Raw genomic sequence first — 17,508 nt, 5'->3', positions numbered from 1 at the left:
GCTTTGCTCTCAAGATCAGCCCTGAACTCCTTTTTTCTTCATTTTGGGTCTTTATTTCATCTTTTGTTGGGTTATCAGTTATGGGTTACGTGATTAGTTTTTGGGCCTCTCTTAAGTTAGTGTGCTGTTTCTTGGCCTCCATATTACCTATAAAAGCAACAAAAACAAGCAAAATAAAACCAAATACCCAAATGACGGGTTTTATGCAACATTACTTATGCAATTAAATCATAAATGTCCATATATTGTGCATATAAGCGAGCCATAAGTACAAGTTTTTAGCATGGAAAAACACATAGATAACATAGTTATCATTTTTCACTACACATTTTACTTTTGTTTTATTTATATTAATTAATCCGTCTTAAGTTTAAAATAAGTATACTTGTCTTAAATGAGAATTTGCGATTAAAGTAAAGGTGTTGATCAAACATATGACTTGTGTCTAGTTAGTGTGCGCATGGCGCTCGTGGAGCACAATCACGTTGTGTATCTCGGCACTCGGCAGTCCACATATACGACCACCTTCTTTTATGTTATATAATGTCAATTATTTCTTTTGCCTTGCTAACCTCGAGTCCCTCGTGCGTTTGGACCTTGTCATTACTCCATGCACTTACCATCTCCTGTCATGTTCTTGCAATATCTAAATTGTTTTTACTCCATAAAACTTAACTAGTTACAGATCCGGCGTAATAATACACGGTATTTAGAGCTTTTACTTTTAATTTACTATTTATTCATTCCAAATTTATACCTATATTTTCATATTTTACCTTATTGTATTTTGATATTAACAATTTTGAATTTTATAATTTTTTGCCCCTTTTATTTTATTTTAATTAAAACATTATATTTATAATTTAGAAATTAATGAAAAAATCATGCTTAAAGATGGTAGTTTAATTGGAAAAATCTCATTTCTTTTCTTATATAAGTTGATGGAGTTTAGAAGGAAATGTTTTGATAATTTTTATTCTCTTAATAGTAAGCGGGATTCTAAGTTACTTTTTTTTAAAATAAGTTTATTCTTAATTTTAATATGATCATTGATCTCAACGTTTACTTACCTACGACAAAAAGTTACATTGATTGATTCTACATTTAGGATAAAACATTTATCTTATTAATATATGAGTAAATATAAATATATAAATATACTCGTAATGTAACAAGTTGATAATTAAAACCAAATTACCAAAAAAGTAGAATTCTCCTAATTCCTTTTTTTTTACCTAAAACAAAAGACAATAAACCAACAAACAAATTGATTGTGAGCAAAGTTATAATGGATGTTGCAAAAAATTTGACACTCCACATCATAACATAAATACACAAAAGAAATATATTTGTATTTGACAAACAAAAAAAGGTGTATATATTTGATATTTAATAACACTAAAAAGTAAATACCTCATTTTCATTTCTTATACAACCACCTTAATCCATATATACGTCCAAGGGTTAAAACATACTCCTATAAGATATAAATAGAAACACTTGGAGAAATCCCTCATCACTAAATTAAATAACAAAATAAAAAAAGAACCATGGAGCTCTTCTTCATTTGTGGCATGGTTCTCTTCATTTTCCTATCTCTAATATCCCTTTTCGTCCTCCACAATCATCGTTCTGCCCGGGGGTATACATTACCTCCGGGTAAGATGGGACTGCCTATAATAGGCGAGTCCTACGACTTCTTATCTACCGGGTGGAAAGGCCACCCGGAGAAGTTCATATTTAGTAGGTTGGCTAAATATGAGCCTAATCAAATTTTCAAGACATCCATCTTAGGAGAAAAAGTGGGGGTAATGTGTGGTGCGGCATGTAACAAGTTCTTGTTCTCGAACGAGAACAAATTAGTCGAAGCTTGGTGGCCTAGCTCCGTTAACAAGATCTTCCCTTCTTCCACTCAAACCGACTCAAAGGAGGAAGCTAAGAAAATGAGGAGACTCCTTCCTACTTTCTTCAAGCCTGAGGCATTACAAAGGTATATTATAACAAGTTAACTTTTACTCCTACGTGCATTATAACCTAATCGATGATTTAGACGATCTTCTGTAAGACTATTGTACGATATATTATTACAAGTTTACTTATAATGATATCAGTAAGTTAATATATATTTTTATGATGTATACGGAGTAAGTCGGGTCATATTTTGACATGTCTAATAACAGGTACATACCCATAATGGACAAGATCGCAATCCGACACATGGAAGACGGGTGGGAAGGAAAAGATAAAGTAGAAGTATTCCCTCTAGCAAAACGTTACACATTTTGGTTAGCATGCCGTATATTCTTAAGCATAGAGGACCCGGTACACGTAGCTAAGTTCGCTGACCCGTTTAATGATATTGCATCGGGAATCATCTCCGTACCAATTGATCTCCCGGGAACGCCATTTAATCGAGGGATTAAGGCGTCAAATGTGGTGAGACGAGAACTGAGGGCGATTATAAAGCAAAGGAAGATGGATTTGGCGGATAACAAGGCGTCTCCTACGCAGGATATATTGTCACATATGTTGTTAACACCGGATGAAGACGGTCGATTTATGAATGAGTTGGATATTGCTGATAAAATACTTGGATTGCTTATTGGTGGACATGATACTGCTAGTGCTGCTTGTACTTTTGTTGTTAAGTTTCTTGCCGAACTCCCTCATATCTATGATGCTGTTTATAAGGGTATTTACTATTTACCTATTAGATCATTTAGTTTCATATAAGACGGTCTCATATTTAAATAGTATTTTTTCCATGGAATTGAACACAGAGCAAATGGAGATAGCAAAGTCGAAAGCACCAGGAGAGCATCTAACATGGGAGGACATACAGAAGATGAAGTATTCGTGGAACGTGGCGTGTGAAGTGATGCGTTTGGCACCTCCTCTTCAAGGTGCTTTTAGGGAAGCCCTCTCCGATTTCATGTATGCTGGTTTCCAAATTCCCAAGGGTTGGAAGGTACTTTCTTCTACTAAGCACTTAAGTATAACCATCTGTTCCAGTCAATTGTTTATATTTCAAATGATTTCAAATATATGAAAAAGGTGACACCGAAACTAAGCATCAACCACGAGGACAATTTGGATGCTGACGGGATTTGAACCTCTGGTCATGAGTAGCACCACTCATTATTTTACTAACTAAGCTACTTAACATCTGCAAAACCGAGCTAGGTATAATAGAATTATATCAAACCAATAACCTAGTCTAAGGGTTGATATCGACATTTAATCAATAGTTTTATATCTTAATATGGTCGACCCATCACTCTTACCAATACTTGACCCGTTTTAAGTTTAAGACGGATATTAAAGCGTTATACAAGAATTTATGCACTCTAACACGCCACATAATATTGAACTCACACACATACATGTTTTTTACATCATGCAGTTATATTGGAGTGCAAATTCAACACATAGGAACCCAAAATGCTTCCCAGAACCCGAGAAATTTGACCCGACAAGGTTCGACGGGAGCGGTCCGGCACCATACACGTTCGTCCCATTCGGTGGAGGCCCGAGAATGTGCCCAGGAAAAGAGTATGCAAGGTTGGAAATACTAGTGTTCATGCACAACATTGTAAAGAGATTTAAATGGGAGAAACTAATTCCGGACGAGGGTATAGTCGTAAATCCCATGCCTACACCTGCTAAAGGCCTTCCAATTCGCCTCCATCCACATCTTCAATCTCCTGCAGCTTAATTAATTACGCCTTTTGTCGTTTTTTTTGTGTCAAATGTAAGCATTTATATTAAAATCAATGATCAAAGTACATCAAGTATTACATCCATCTGATCACTAATGCCTTTCCATTTTCTACTGAATATAGCTAACACAATATATCTAATTGTTGGGTAGTAACCCCAACATTATTGAATGACTTAATATTAATAACATATAGAGTCCTTAATGTATAGAGTTACGGAGTATTTATGTTACTAGTATTTACACTTTAAATGTTATGTCATTTATATTAGTGTAAATATTAGGAGTTACGTTAGTAAGGTCTTAAGACTCTTTATGTTGTTAGAACTTAGGACCTTATATAAATAAAGGTCACTAGTCATGTTGGATAAGAAGTGAGTGAGTGTATAGCGAAAGCCCCTATTTCAAACAATCAGTCACTACATCACCTATCTTATGTGAAATGCAGACACTTATAGCCATACTATGTTACTATTGCTAACAGATGCTTTGGGTAATAGCCTTAATAATTCCTCCAGATCTGGATTCACTATAACTTCTACCGGGCTAGCTAAAACACATCGGCTTTGTAAAACTCGGTCCCTTCATCGTTGTAGTTGATTCGACAAGCGGCTAAAACTTAATCCAAATCTTGCCTATGTTGGAGGGGAAATAATTTGCCTTATAGGAGAGAAATGGTGGGATCCATTTTTCATCCCCTCGAAATCCTTCTACTTTCATTTTGCTAACCAAACAATGCATTTCTCATCCTTTCAATTCCCTCCTCTCCCTTCTTTCCAAATTTTTCAATCCCCACACCCTTATGGTTTCCAGCTGCCTTCCTCCGAAGATCGGGTTTTGCTCTTTGTGGGCCTGGTTGATATCTAGGTAGCACGGACACTCCTAACCAGTCATCCCGTGTCGGGACACACGCCTAAACGTGTCGAATACCTATAACGAGGAATGAGATATTGAAAGACTAAAAGAGATTGATTAGAAGATGCTTTCGGTGGGAAATAAAAATGAGTTATAGTCAAAAACAAATTTTACCTTCAATTATTTAAATTTAATATATCAAAATACATTTACAAAAATAAAATCGTACGTTATTTATAACTATAAAATATACTCCCTCCAATCCAATCCAAACTACCCACTCACTTTTTAAAGCCAACCTTGTTAAATTTTGACATCCACTATATTTAATCAAATTTTTAAAATTTATACGTAAAATTGACATATTTACATTTCTTATATAAAGAGGTTTCGAAAAATTATAATTTCGACACAAAAATATAATATATAAATGTAGAAAAACGTGGTCAAACTGTCGTCTCGTAGACCGTGAAAAGTCAAATGGGTAGTTTGGATTGAATTTGAGGGAGTATATTTTATTAAATTTAAATAACGTGTTCCGTGTCCTGAATTTCATGGGATGGCGTGTCACGTGTCCGTGTCATGTTTGTGTCCGTTTTTATGCTACCTAAATTACTGTTGGGCTCTCTTTTAATTGCACTCGTCTTTCCTTACGTTTCTTGGGCCATGCTTCCTTTTCATTTCTAGCCCACCTGCTCCTTTGCAGGCCCAAACAGAGAATATATGCTGTTTTCTTCTCGTGTTGTGTTGATTTTACTCTAGGCTAAATCTCAACTTATATGCATATAATCATCTAAGAAAATTGATAGCGTCAAATAGAGTCGAGTCAATTAAGTGTTGTTAGGTAATCTAAGTGGCCAAATGGAGTGTTTTGTCATTGAAATAAGGAAGTTTTGGTTTGATTGCTTGCTTGAGTTAGCTATGATTTATAGGATACAAAGGCGCGAAGTCAACTTAAAAAGTCAACCAAAGTCAAAGCCGAGCGGTCAACAAGTCAAGGTCGAGACAAGCTTCCAAAGTCCCGACCCAAGCTCAAAGGAACGGGATAGATTCATCGTTTAGAACCCTTTACCAACGGAACCAAGACAAAGGGGGATCAAGGTGATGACAAGCAAATGAGGAAAAATCATCAGACCCCAACCGCAGCCTGCGGTCCACACCGGAGCATGCGGTATCCGCCGGAGCCTGCGGTCCAGGCCGGAGCCTGCGGTTTGGTCTGTCTCGCGAAATTTAAGAGCCGTGTTTTGTGGAAGTTGAAGGCCCATCTCGGTCTTTAACCTAGAAAGGAGTGCAGCCATATATATACCCCATGTTTTGAACTCTCCTATTATCATCTAATCTCCTAATTATTAGCAATTCACAAAAGACTTGTAAGAGAAGAATATTTAGTATTTGGGTAAAAGTTGTAAGCTTTCATTGGATTTTCATGTCAATCTTTCCACAACTCTTGGATTCATCCATGGTTATGGAAGGCTAGACCTTTTTCTTGGTGTAATTTGGTGAGACACTACTCTCCTTAAGTTTGTAAGAACCTCTTAACCTTTCCTCAATAATTATTACATGTTTCCTTGATTTCATTGTTTATGTTGGATGTTACTATGTTAGGAGTCATGAACCTTGCATGTTAATCATCTTACTATTGCAATCCTTGTAGCAAGCTTGCATCTTTATGAAGTTGGATTAAAGTTTGTATCTTTGTGAGTGGAACTTGTATGTTGCTCCTTGGGATAGTTGGATTAAGCCTCCTAAAGGATTAATCTTGGTACTTTTGTTTGGCTTTTGTTCCTAATGCTCTTTTATGCAAACCTTGTTGTGGTTTTCAATTGGGTGACCATATTAGTAGGACCAACTACTCTAGCTTAGGAGTAAGTAGTCATTATCTTACATTAGTAGTTGAGTAATTGTTGAGGGAAGGAAAAGAGAGGATCTTTATGCTTAGGAAGTAGTTGTTGAGCCTTGTTACACCAAGTCCCCCTTAATATTGAATTTTCTTACTCACCAAGTGTTTGTCATATTGCTTGTTAGAAAAAGATTGCAACTTTACTTTGTTTTCATGTTACCAATCAACTCAAAACCCCCCCTTTATCTATGTTCATCTATTGTTTGTCATTGTTGATAACCATTGTTTGTTTATACACTTGTCATTAGTATTCAATAGTTTACAATTCAAGTAATTAGCTTAAAAGACCTTTTCTTGGGATCGACCCTTACTTGCACTATATTGCTTTATCAATTGGAGTAATCTAGAGTATAGTTAGGCTTATAAATTGTTAATTTGGTAGTCTAATTCTAGTATTTAGCGACCTAGTATTTGGCCTATCAAATTTTGGCGCCGTTGCCGGGGAAGGGCAACATAGCTAGAACTTGAGTTTGTGAATTTATGCTTAGTTGTTTTATTACTCCTCTTGTTGTTAGAAGTAATTGGAAGTTCTAACTTGTGTGTGTAGTGCGAAGGTTTATGTTTAGTTCTCCACAACACGGTGAATCAGCCCCCGTGGAAGAGGACGCTTTTGGAGCATATTCGTGGTTATTTACTAATCCTTGGTACCAAAGAGCACAAAGAGAGCATAGAGTAGAAGAAGCACCTTTAGAAGAGCCTATTGAAGTAAATCCGATTGAAGTGGAATACCCTCCAATGGCGAATGATACTAGAACTATTAGGGAGCTCCGGGCAAGGAATTATGACACTCAACCTCTTTGCATAGCCTACCCACCCATGGGGGCTAATGTCAACTTTGAATTGAAGGGCTATTTCATTCACAACCTCCCAAAGTTTCATGGACATGCGGGGGATGACCCAAATCGCCATCTTTCCGAATTTCATATGATGTGTGAAGGTGCCATTCCAAATGGTGTCACAGAAGATCAATTTAAGTTTAGAGCTTTCCCATTTTTACTACAAGATGGGGCAAAAGATTGGTTGTTTTACCTTCAACCGGGTACAATCCGTACTTGGAAGGACATGAAAGCGGCTTTTCTTGAGAAATACTACCCCGACTCAAGACATAACCATGCAAAGAAAGCCATCACTTCTCCGGAGCAAGATGCAAGTGAGAGCTTGTATGAGTATTGGGAGAGATTCAAGAAGTTAGTTGCTCAATGTCCTTACCATGGTCTTAGTGGTGATGACCTATTCGTCAACTTTTGTGATGGTCTTACACAACAATACCAAATTATGGTTAATTCCGCTACGGGTGGTGGAGTTGACAACTATTCCGTGGCGGAGGCAAATGAGATCATAGAAAGGTTGGCCGCTAGCACAAGGAACTATGGAAGAAGCCGAGGGTCAAAGACTCTTAACTCCATTGAGACACCTTCTCCTTCCACCCACAAGCTTGAGAAAACCGTAGATGATCTCACAAAAATGGTTGCTCAACTAGTGGGGAACAATCAAGGAGGAGCACAAGGATCTAATGTGGAGTGTAATTTTTGTCAAGGGCCACACCCAATGGAAACTTGTCCCATCATGGAAGAGCAAGGAATAAGCAAGGAGAATGTGAGTGCCATGATGCACGGTCAATACAACTCTAGGAACCCCAATGGGGGAGGGTATTATAAGTATGATCCGAGCGGCAATACTTACAACATTGGGTCAAGGGACAATCCAAACCTTAGTTGGGGAGGGGATACTTCCAAGAGCTTCCAAAATGGTCAATTCAACCACTTGAAGAACTCCAACTCGCAAGGACAAAACTCCAATTACCAAAGAAACAACAATCATCAACAAGCCAAGGGAGGATCCTTCCAATTTGGAAACCAAGGACACCAAGGGAATTTCCAAGGTAACCACAAGAACTTCCAACAAGGAGGGGGCTCTTCCTCCCAAGGAAATGAAGATTTGTCTACAAATGAGATGTTTAAGATGATCATGAAAGGACAAGCCGAAAATACCAAGAGGTTTGACAAGATGGATGCGGACAAAATTTCAAGTGATGCTAGGGTGAAGAACCTTGAGATCCAACTTGGCCAACTTGCACAAGAAATGGCCAAGAACAATCAAAGGAACTCTAACTCGATTCCATCTACAACATTTCCACCAAAGGAAAATGCAAGCTCCATGACTTTGAGAAAGGGGAGAACCCTAGAATCTCCCCCGAAGAAGAAGAAGAAGAGAAAGGCCAAGTCACATGAGAGGGTCATTCACATTGAAGAACAAATTGAAGAAGAGCTAGTGGTTGAAAAAGAGAAAGAGACACCCTCTAAAACTAATGGGGAAGAGGAGAAGAGTCCCTTGAGGAATGACAAAGAAAAGAGTGAAAGCAACAAAACCAAGGATCATATTGAGGAGATCGAGAGAGAATATGTTGTGGAGGTACCTTTTCCTAATGCTCTCACACATTCTAAAAGAGTCGCAAGAGATGAGGATCTCTATGAAACTTTTAGGAAGTGTGAAGTAAATATCCCTTTGTTAAATCTTTTGAAAGGTGTACCGAGGTATGCAAAGTTTCTCAAGGAACTTTGCACACCTAGGAGAAGCCCAAGAAAGGGAACCCAAAGAGTACGGGTAAGTGAACATGTCTCCGCAATTTTTAAAAAATCACTTCCCAAAAAGTGTGGCGACCCGGGGATGTTCACCATACCATGCTCTATTGGGGACAAAAGTTTCACTCATGCTATGTTAGACCTTGGTGCATCAATCAATGTTATGCCATATGCCCTCTATGAGACCTTGGGACTTCCACCATTGAACAAAACCGATGTAGTGATCCAACTTGCGGATCGCTCAAACATATACCCAAAGGGAATGGTGGAGGATGTGTTGGTAGAGGTAGATCACTTAACCTTCCCGGCCGACTTCTATGTTATTGACATGGAAGCCGACTCGAGGGCCACTCCAATCCTTTTGGGGAGGCCTTTTATGAAGACCTCTAAAACCAAGATTGATGTGTCTAATGGGAACCTCACTATGGAATTTGATGGGAAGAAACTCACGTACAACATCTATGATGCTATGAAACAACCTAGCGATTCACATTCATGTTATTTCTTGGACATCATTGAACCAATTGTCTCTCAAATTTATATGTTGTGTCAAAGGGACCCTCTTGAGGTGGCCCTTACTAATGATTTGGAACACGAGGGTTTGCGTGTAGTTTTGTCTCAAGATGTGCAGGAAAGCCTAGAGGAGTTGGAGAAGGAAGACCCTCCAAAGGAAGCACCTAAAGGGGAAACTCAAGGAAAACTTCCAGACTCCCACCGGAGCCTCCGGCCCACACCGGAGCCTGCGGTAGACACCGGAGCCTCCGGTGTGCACCGGAGCCTGCGGGAAGTCCCTGCCCCAATTGAAACTTTAGCTTTTCAAGAACACACATCCCTTTCACCCTTCCTCCCCTTAGATGCAAATCTTGAAAGACCACTCCCCTCTATCCTTAAACCCCCAAAACATGAACCAAAACCTCTCCCAAATCACCTCAAATACATTTTTGTGGGAGAAAACAATACCCTCCCATTGATCATCTCCAACAAACTCAAAGTTGACCAAGAAGAAAGATTGGTGAGCATGCTCAAGAAACATAAAGAAGCATTTGGATGGAGCATTGCGGATATTAAGGGGATAAGCCCAAGCAATTGCATGCACAAAATTCGATTGGAAAAGGATGCAAAACCCGTCCGGCAACCACAACGGAGGCTTAATCCACCTATGATGGAAGTTGTCAAGGAAGAAGTTATCAAACTTCTCCAAATGGGTATTATCTTTCCAATTAGTGACTCCCAATGGTGAGTCCTACTCAAGTAGTGCCAAATAAGGGAGGGGTGACGGTAGTCAAAAACACTCAAGGGGCATTGATCCCCACCCGTTTACAAACGGGATGGAGGGTGTGTATTGATTATCGCCGCCTCAACCAAGTCACTTTGAAGGACCATTTCCCTCTACCCTTTCTAGATCAAATGCTAGAGAGGTTAGGTGGGAAAGAGTACTATTGTTTTTTGGATGGGTATTCCGGGTATTTTCAAATCCCCATTCACCCGGAGGACCAATCCAAAACAACCTTTACTTGCCCATTTGGTACTTATGCTTACCGCCGCATGCCCTTTGGATTGTGCAATGCCCCCGGCACTTTCCAACGATGCATGATGAGCATTTTCTCGGACTATGTGGAGCGTATTTTGGAGGTCTTCATGGATGACTTCACCATCTATGGGGACTCATTTGACTCGTGTCTAGACCATCTCGCTATGGTCCTATCACGGTGTATAGACTCTCACCTTGTTTTAAATTCTGAAAAGTGTCACTTAATGGTGAGTAGCGGAATCGTGTTAGGACACATAGTGTCGAAAAGAGGGATTGAGGTGGATACGGCAAAGGTGGATGTGATTAAAACCTTGCCGTATCCATCTAATACTTGAGACGTGAGGTCGTTCTTAGGACACGCGGGTTTTTATCGAAGATTTATTAAGGATTTCTCCAAAATCGCTAACCCCTTGTGCAAACTTTTGCACAAGGATGTGGAGTTCGTGTTTGATGATCATTGTAGGGAAGCATTTGACTTGTTGAAAGAGAGACTTATTTCGGCCCCAATCATTCAAGCACCCAAGTGGGATCGGCCTTTTGAGATCATGACCGATGCAAGCGATTTTGCCATTGGAGCCGTATTGGGACAAAAGGATGACAAAGCTTCATATGTCATTCAATATGCCTCTTCCCTTCTAAGCGATGCCCAAAGGAACTACACTACAACCGAGAAGGAATTCTTGGCGGTGGTATATGCTCTAGAGAAGTTCCGATCTTACTTACTATGAGTCAAGGTTATTGTCTATACCCATCACAAGTCCATCACTCAACTTGTGAGCAAGAAAGACACCAAACCAAGATTAATGAGGTGGGTTCTCTTACTTAGTGAGTTTGACATAGAGATAAGAGAGAAAAATGGAGTGGCAAATGTGGTGGCCGACCACCTAAGTCGACTACAACTTAATGATCAACAAATGCAACGAATGGGGGTAGTTGATGGGAGTTTGCCTCATGAATCTCTTTATAGTTTAAGGATGACGGAGCCATGGTATGCCAACTTGGTAAACTACATGGTGACTAAGAAGTTTCAAACTTCTTTATCATCAAGTCAAAGGAACAAGATCAAGGCCGATTCCCGATTCTACATATGGGATGACCCTTATCTATGGAAAATGTGTCAAGACCAAGTCATCTGAAGATGTGTGCCGGATGTAGAGATACCACCCATCCTTAGACATTGCCATGAATATGCTTGTGGAGGCCACTTTGGACCCCAAAGGACGGCCCGGAAAATTATTGAAAGCGGGTTCTATTGGCCAAACATCTTTAAAGATGCTCACATCTTCACAAAGACTTGTGACAAGTGCCAACGGGTTGGAAACATATCAAGGAGGAACGAAATGCCTCAACAACCCATGCTATACTTGGAGGTCTTTGATGTGTGGGGGATAGACTTCATGGGACCATTCCCCAAATCGGATGGCTATCTCTATATTCTTTTGGCGGTAGACTATGTTTGAAAGTGGGTTGAGGCCATACCAACTAGGAATGATGATGCAAGAACGGTCTCAAGTTTCATGCAAAGCCATATTTTCTCGAGGTTTGGCTATCCAAGGGCGTTGATAAGTGATCGGGGCACTCACTTTTGCAATCGGATAATGGAAGGGTTGTTAAAGAAATACGGGGTCGTGCACAAAGTCTCCACCGCTTACCACCCACAAACAAATGGGCAAGCGGAGGTATCCAATCGGGAGATCAAAAGTATCTTACAAAAAACAGTGAACCCCGATAGGAAGGATTGGAGTCAAAGGCTAAATGACGCTCTTTGGGCGTACCGCACCGCTTACAAGACACCAATTGGTATGTCCCCGTACCGACTCATTTATGGAAAGGCATGTCACCTTCCTTTGGAAGTGGAGCATAAAGCCTATTGGGCCATCAAATCTTTCAACCAAAACATAGACGATGCGGGCCTCCATCGGAAGCTTCAACTTCAAGAAATTGAAGAAATCCGTCTTGACTCTTATGATAATGCCGCCATATACAAGGAGAAAGCTAGAATATGGCATGATCGAATGATAAGTCGGCGGGTTTTCAAGGAAGGAACCAAAGTTCTTGTCTTCCAAAATAGGCTAAAGTTGTTTTCTGAGAAGCTAAGATCAAAGTGGTTTGGGCCGTTCATTGTAAGAAAAGTCCACCATCATGGGGCGGTCGAAGTCGAGAACCCAAGCACGGGAAAGATGATCAAAGTGAATGGACAACGACTTAAAGAATATCATGAAGGCATGGATCCACATTTGGTGGAAGAAGTCGATTTGGAAGACCCCAATTACCAAACATGATCAAGAGGAACACTAAGTCAAGCCATCGACGTTAAACATACGACAACCTTTGTACATATCCTTTCTTTAGTGTAGAATTTACCGCTTTCCATAGATAGAATTTAAATTCTTGTCATTTTCAATTCCGTCATTTATATTATTGTCAATAAAATGCATTAAACATTCAATGAAGTTACTAACATTCTTTTTAAGTAATGAAGGATTTTGGAAGTAATTTTTGAAGAGAATCATGGAACACGGATGGGGAAATAATGAAGCAAAGGCATAGTCGGTTCAAGCATCCAAGGAAACACACTCAAATTTGATCAAAAAGCCAAGGAAACAAAACACAAAAAAATTCGGAACAGGCCCTCACCGCAGCCTGCGGCCCTCACCGGAGCCTGCGGCTCTCACCGGAGCCTGCGGCCCCCACCGCAGCCTGCGGTTTTGACTGTTTTGTTTCTAAAGCTCAAGAAAAAAACCCGACTCATCTCTTGTTCCCTTCATTTGTGTCGACCAAAGCAAGAGCAAAAAACAACCTTACCCCTCAAAATCTCACCAAATCCCTCCTAAATCACTCAAACTTCCAACAAATTCACTCATTTTTACCCATATCTCTTCCTTTCCATCTTTAACACCCATTAATCTCTTCAAAATCACTCAAATTTCAGAATTCCCCCAATTGTGTTCAAGAACCCTAGAAAATCCGGGTACCAATTGAAGCTTCAAGAGGAAAATTTAAGGGCCAAGAAGGGGTTTCCTAGCATCAATTAACAACAACAAGCAATAATTTGTGGAATTCGGGGAGGTATAACCACCAAACCAAACTTTCAATGCTTATTTGGTTATTAATTCGAAAATTAGCTTAGTTTAGTTAATTATTTGGATTATTGTTGTTTATTTGTTGTTACTTGTCTTGTTGGTAGTAAAATTTTTCTGGGTAAGGTTAGAGGAATCATCAAAACACCATTTACACTTTCCTTAAGTTAGTGCACTCAAGGTGTTTGTTGATTTGCCTCAAAGAGTGCAAAACAAATTTTGAGTGATTATTGTTGTTTGTAGTCTCTAAACTCCTTGTAGGAACAATGACAAGAACAAGAGAACCTACTTCTAGGAAAGGTAAGAGACGAGTGGTGGAGGAGCCGGAGGAAGAAATTGAAGAGGGTAGTGAGGATGAGTGTGAGGAGGTATACATGGGATGGGAAAACATGACCGCCAAACACAAAAAAATTCATGACCGGCTAGTAGAGCCTAGACGCCATCCCCTTATTACCACCACTTTTCTTGATGACACCACTTTGGAGACCCTTGGGTTCATGGAAATTGCTAGGCCTATGATGAGGAAGGTTGGACTTGAGTACTACTTGACCGATGATGGTTGGCACGACACTTACCGTTCCTATGCTTATGAGTTCATTTCTACGGTATCCGAGGAGATTGTCTTGGGAGAGTGGTGAGAAAGTTGTGAAATTCCGTTTGAACAAGAAGTGGCATACGGAGACCTATGACACCATTAGGAAAATACTTCATTTTTCCATGCCCCCTTCCGACATTGTTGTGGCCCCGGGTAGACTTGAGTATTTGTGGGAGGAGCTAACGGGTACGAGAGTCACAAACAAAGATGACAAAGTTTCTCAAATAACCAATCCCGTCATCCGTTTGTTAGGCCGTTTTCTCACCTCTCTTTTCACTTCCGTGGGTGAACCCACAAAAGTCAACCGAACCGTGAGGTCTTGGATTTATGCCATGTTGCCGGAAGGAGTTGGATGCCCGGATTGGGCTAAGCTCTTCATTGATTCTTGCATCAAACATCGCACCAAGCAAGGGGGTGGAAAAATTAACCAAGGTGGGTTAATATCTTTCTTTGTGGATTACTATGATGGGGGTGTCCCCGACAATCAAAAGGTGAACAAGTGTGGGGGATTTAATGTGTACCATAGCATGGCTCTTGAGAAATACAAGATGTTCCACACTCTTAGTACAAGACCCTTGAGAGGAATATGGTTGGGAGCACATGAACAAGGCTACCTAATTCTCCCTAGGCCACCACGCTCCCCACTACCAAGCGGGCACATGGCACGTGAATTCTTTTGCCATCCCGATCCGGAGGCACCCAACTTGTTAGCTCAAAGTCAAAAAGGAAGAGAAGAAGAAAGAAGAGAAGGGGAACATGAGGTTCACCACCTTGAGAGTACTTCCCACCAACCCCCCTTCTCTACTCACACCACCCATCAAGACACCCCTATGTATGAAGCGGGGGGAAGCTCTACCCCGGTTGCCCCTTGGCAACAAACTATGTATGACTACTTCAAAGATACAAGGGAGGTTTTTGCCACTATTAGTGGAAGGGTGGAAGAAAACCGGGCTTGGCAACAACAACAAACGCCAAGGCTTGAAAGTTTAGATCAATGGAGGGTGGCTAGCATGGAGCACCAACGCTTGAGTGCGGAGGCCGAAAAGGCCCAAATGAAAATGCTTCAAGAGATGGCTAAAAGGCAAGATGAGGCCTATGCTTGGCAACAACAACAAGCCAAGTACATGGAAGAACAACAAGCCATGTGGAGGGCCCAAAATGCATGGCGAGAGCAAGCAACTCAACAATTCGGGGTGCAAAATGAGAGGCACCACCAATATGTTGAAGACTCCTTTGAAGATGCTCAAGCTCAAGAGGACTCTCTTGGCCTCATCCGTGGCCATTTCGGTATGACCCTTCACCAAAATGACCCCCAATTTCACCAAACAATCACCGAGCCGCAAGTTGAGGAGGCCTATGAAAGGGCCAAGAGAGTGAGGCAAGCAAGAGAAAGAAGGTGGAAGAACCAAGGCACCCATGATCAAGGGGGTGCCTCGGGTTCTCATTCTTGAAGAAAAAGTTTGTGACTCCTCCACATTGAGGACAATGTGGAATGTAAGTGTGGGGGAGGATTTTGAATTGTAATATATGTAAACTTCTTGTTGTTTAATGCTAAAAAAAAAAAAAAAAAAAAAAAAAAAAAAAAAACGAAAATCCCGGCTAGGTGAAAACCCACAAGGGTGGGCGCCTAGGCAAGATTGGGAAAGGTGGCCGAGGACGGGATGAAAACCCGAAAGGGCATTCCGGGCAAAATGAAGAAATGAGTTGCGAGCCACCATGAGAGGAAAGGACAAGCTAAGGTGAAAACCCGAAAGGGCACTTTAGGCAAAATGAGGGATTTTCAACAAAAAAATTGAAAAATGCACCACCAAAAAGATGGAGGGATAAGAAGGGAGTGATAAGGAGGGTCTTGGAAGGACGCTAGATTAGAATTTAATTTCATTTTGAGTCACAAATACTTGTCCCAAATTGGTGGATTTTTGTTTTGGCTACTTTGGTTGTTGATTTGCATAGGAGTGTGGCCAACCAAGTAGCATGATCATACTTTGCTTGGAGTGATAAGGGGGTGATATAAGTGGTGTAATAGGATGATTTAGGAGTTGCTTAGGCCACTTTGCTTCCACCTTGGGATAAGGTGAGAGTTGCCACCTCTTGTTGGTGATATAAGAAGGGTGGAGTTGCGTAATGAGTCGGAGTTGGTGGTATGTCGTGTCTTTGTAAGAGGGAGTAATAAGGAGGGGGAGTGAGAGAAGAGAGTGTGTAAAACTTTGAGTCTAGATTTTTCGTTTCAATTGGTGGATTGTCTAAGAGGGAGTTATAAGAAGGTTGTAGTGAGGGAAGAGTGGTCAATTGCGCCTACACTAGTTCTTGGACTTCGGCAATTGCTTGTTTCGGGTTTTACTCGGGACGAGTAAAAGTCTAAGTGTGGGGGTATTTGATAGCGTCAAATAGAGTCGAGTCAATTAAGTGTTGTTAGGTAATCTAAGTGGCCAAATGGAGTGTTTTGTCATTGAAATAAGGAAGTTTTGGTTTGATTGCTTGCTTGAGTTAGCTATGATTTATAGGATACAAAGGCGCGAAGTCAACTTAAAAAGTCAACCAAAGTCAAAGCCGAGCGGTCAACAAGTCAAGGTCGAGACAAGCTTCCAAAGTCCCGACCCAAGCTCAAAGGAATGGGATAGATTCATCGTTTAGAACCCTTTACCAACGGAACCAAGACAAAGGGGGATCAAGGTGATGACAAGCAAATGAGGAAAAATCATCAGACCCCAACCGCAGCCTGCGGTCCACACCGGAGCATGCGGTATCCGCCGGAGCCTGCGGTCCAGGCCGGAGCCTGCGGTTTGGTCTGTCTCGCGAAATTTAAGAGCCGTGTTTTGTGGAAGTTGAAGGCCCATCTCGGTCTTTAACCTAGAAAGGAGTGCAGCCATATATATACCCCATGTTTTGAACTCTCCTATTATCATCTAATCTCCTAATTATTAGCAATTCACAAAAGACTTGTAAGAGAAGAATATTTAGTATTTGGGTAAAAGTTGTAAGCTTTCATTGGATTTTCATGTCAATCTTTCCACAACTCTTGGATTCATCCATGGTTATGGAAGGCTAGACCTTTTTCTTGGTGTAATTTGGTGAGACACTACTCTCCTTAAGTTTGTAAGAACCTCTTAACCTTTCCTCAATAATTATTACATGTTTCCTTGATTTCATTGTTTATGTTGGATGTTACTATGTTAGGAGTCATGAACCTTGCATGTTAATCATCTTACTATTGCAATCCTTGTAGCAAGCTTGCATCTTTATGAAG

The 17,508-nt window shown here is 40.5% G+C and overlaps 2 protein-coding genes across 2 annotated transcripts; both read left to right on the top strand.

Moving 5' to 3' along the window:
- Positions 1–1,492: 1,492 nt before the first annotated feature.
- Positions 1,493–3,801, top strand: LOC141591566 (beta-amyrin 28-monooxygenase-like). The gene is made up of 4 exons (XM_074411946.1): positions 1,493–1,990; positions 2,181–2,692; positions 2,781–2,968; positions 3,404–3,801. The coding sequence occupies exons 1-4, from the start codon at positions 1,551–1,553 to the stop codon at positions 3,713–3,715; spliced, it is 1,452 nt and encodes a 483-aa protein (XP_074268047.1). The 5' UTR covers positions 1,493–1,550; the 3' UTR covers positions 3,716–3,801.
- An 8,383-nt stretch (positions 3,802–12,184) lies between these two features.
- On the top strand, positions 12,185–12,868 carry LOC141589645 (uncharacterized). The gene has a single exon (XM_074410279.1). The coding sequence runs from the start codon at positions 12,185–12,187 to the stop codon at positions 12,866–12,868; it is 684 nt and encodes a 227-aa protein (XP_074266380.1).
- The last annotated feature ends 4,640 nt before the right edge of the window (positions 12,869–17,508 follow it).

The sequence above is a fragment of the Silene latifolia genome, chromosome 7 (assembly GCF_048544455.1).
Source record: "Silene latifolia isolate original U9 population chromosome 7, ASM4854445v1, whole genome shotgun sequence".
NCBI lineage: Eukaryota > Viridiplantae > Streptophyta > Magnoliopsida > Caryophyllales > Caryophyllaceae > Silene > Silene latifolia.
Note: the sequence above shows the minus strand (reverse complement) of the source record. Positions and strands in the feature narration are given on the sequence as shown.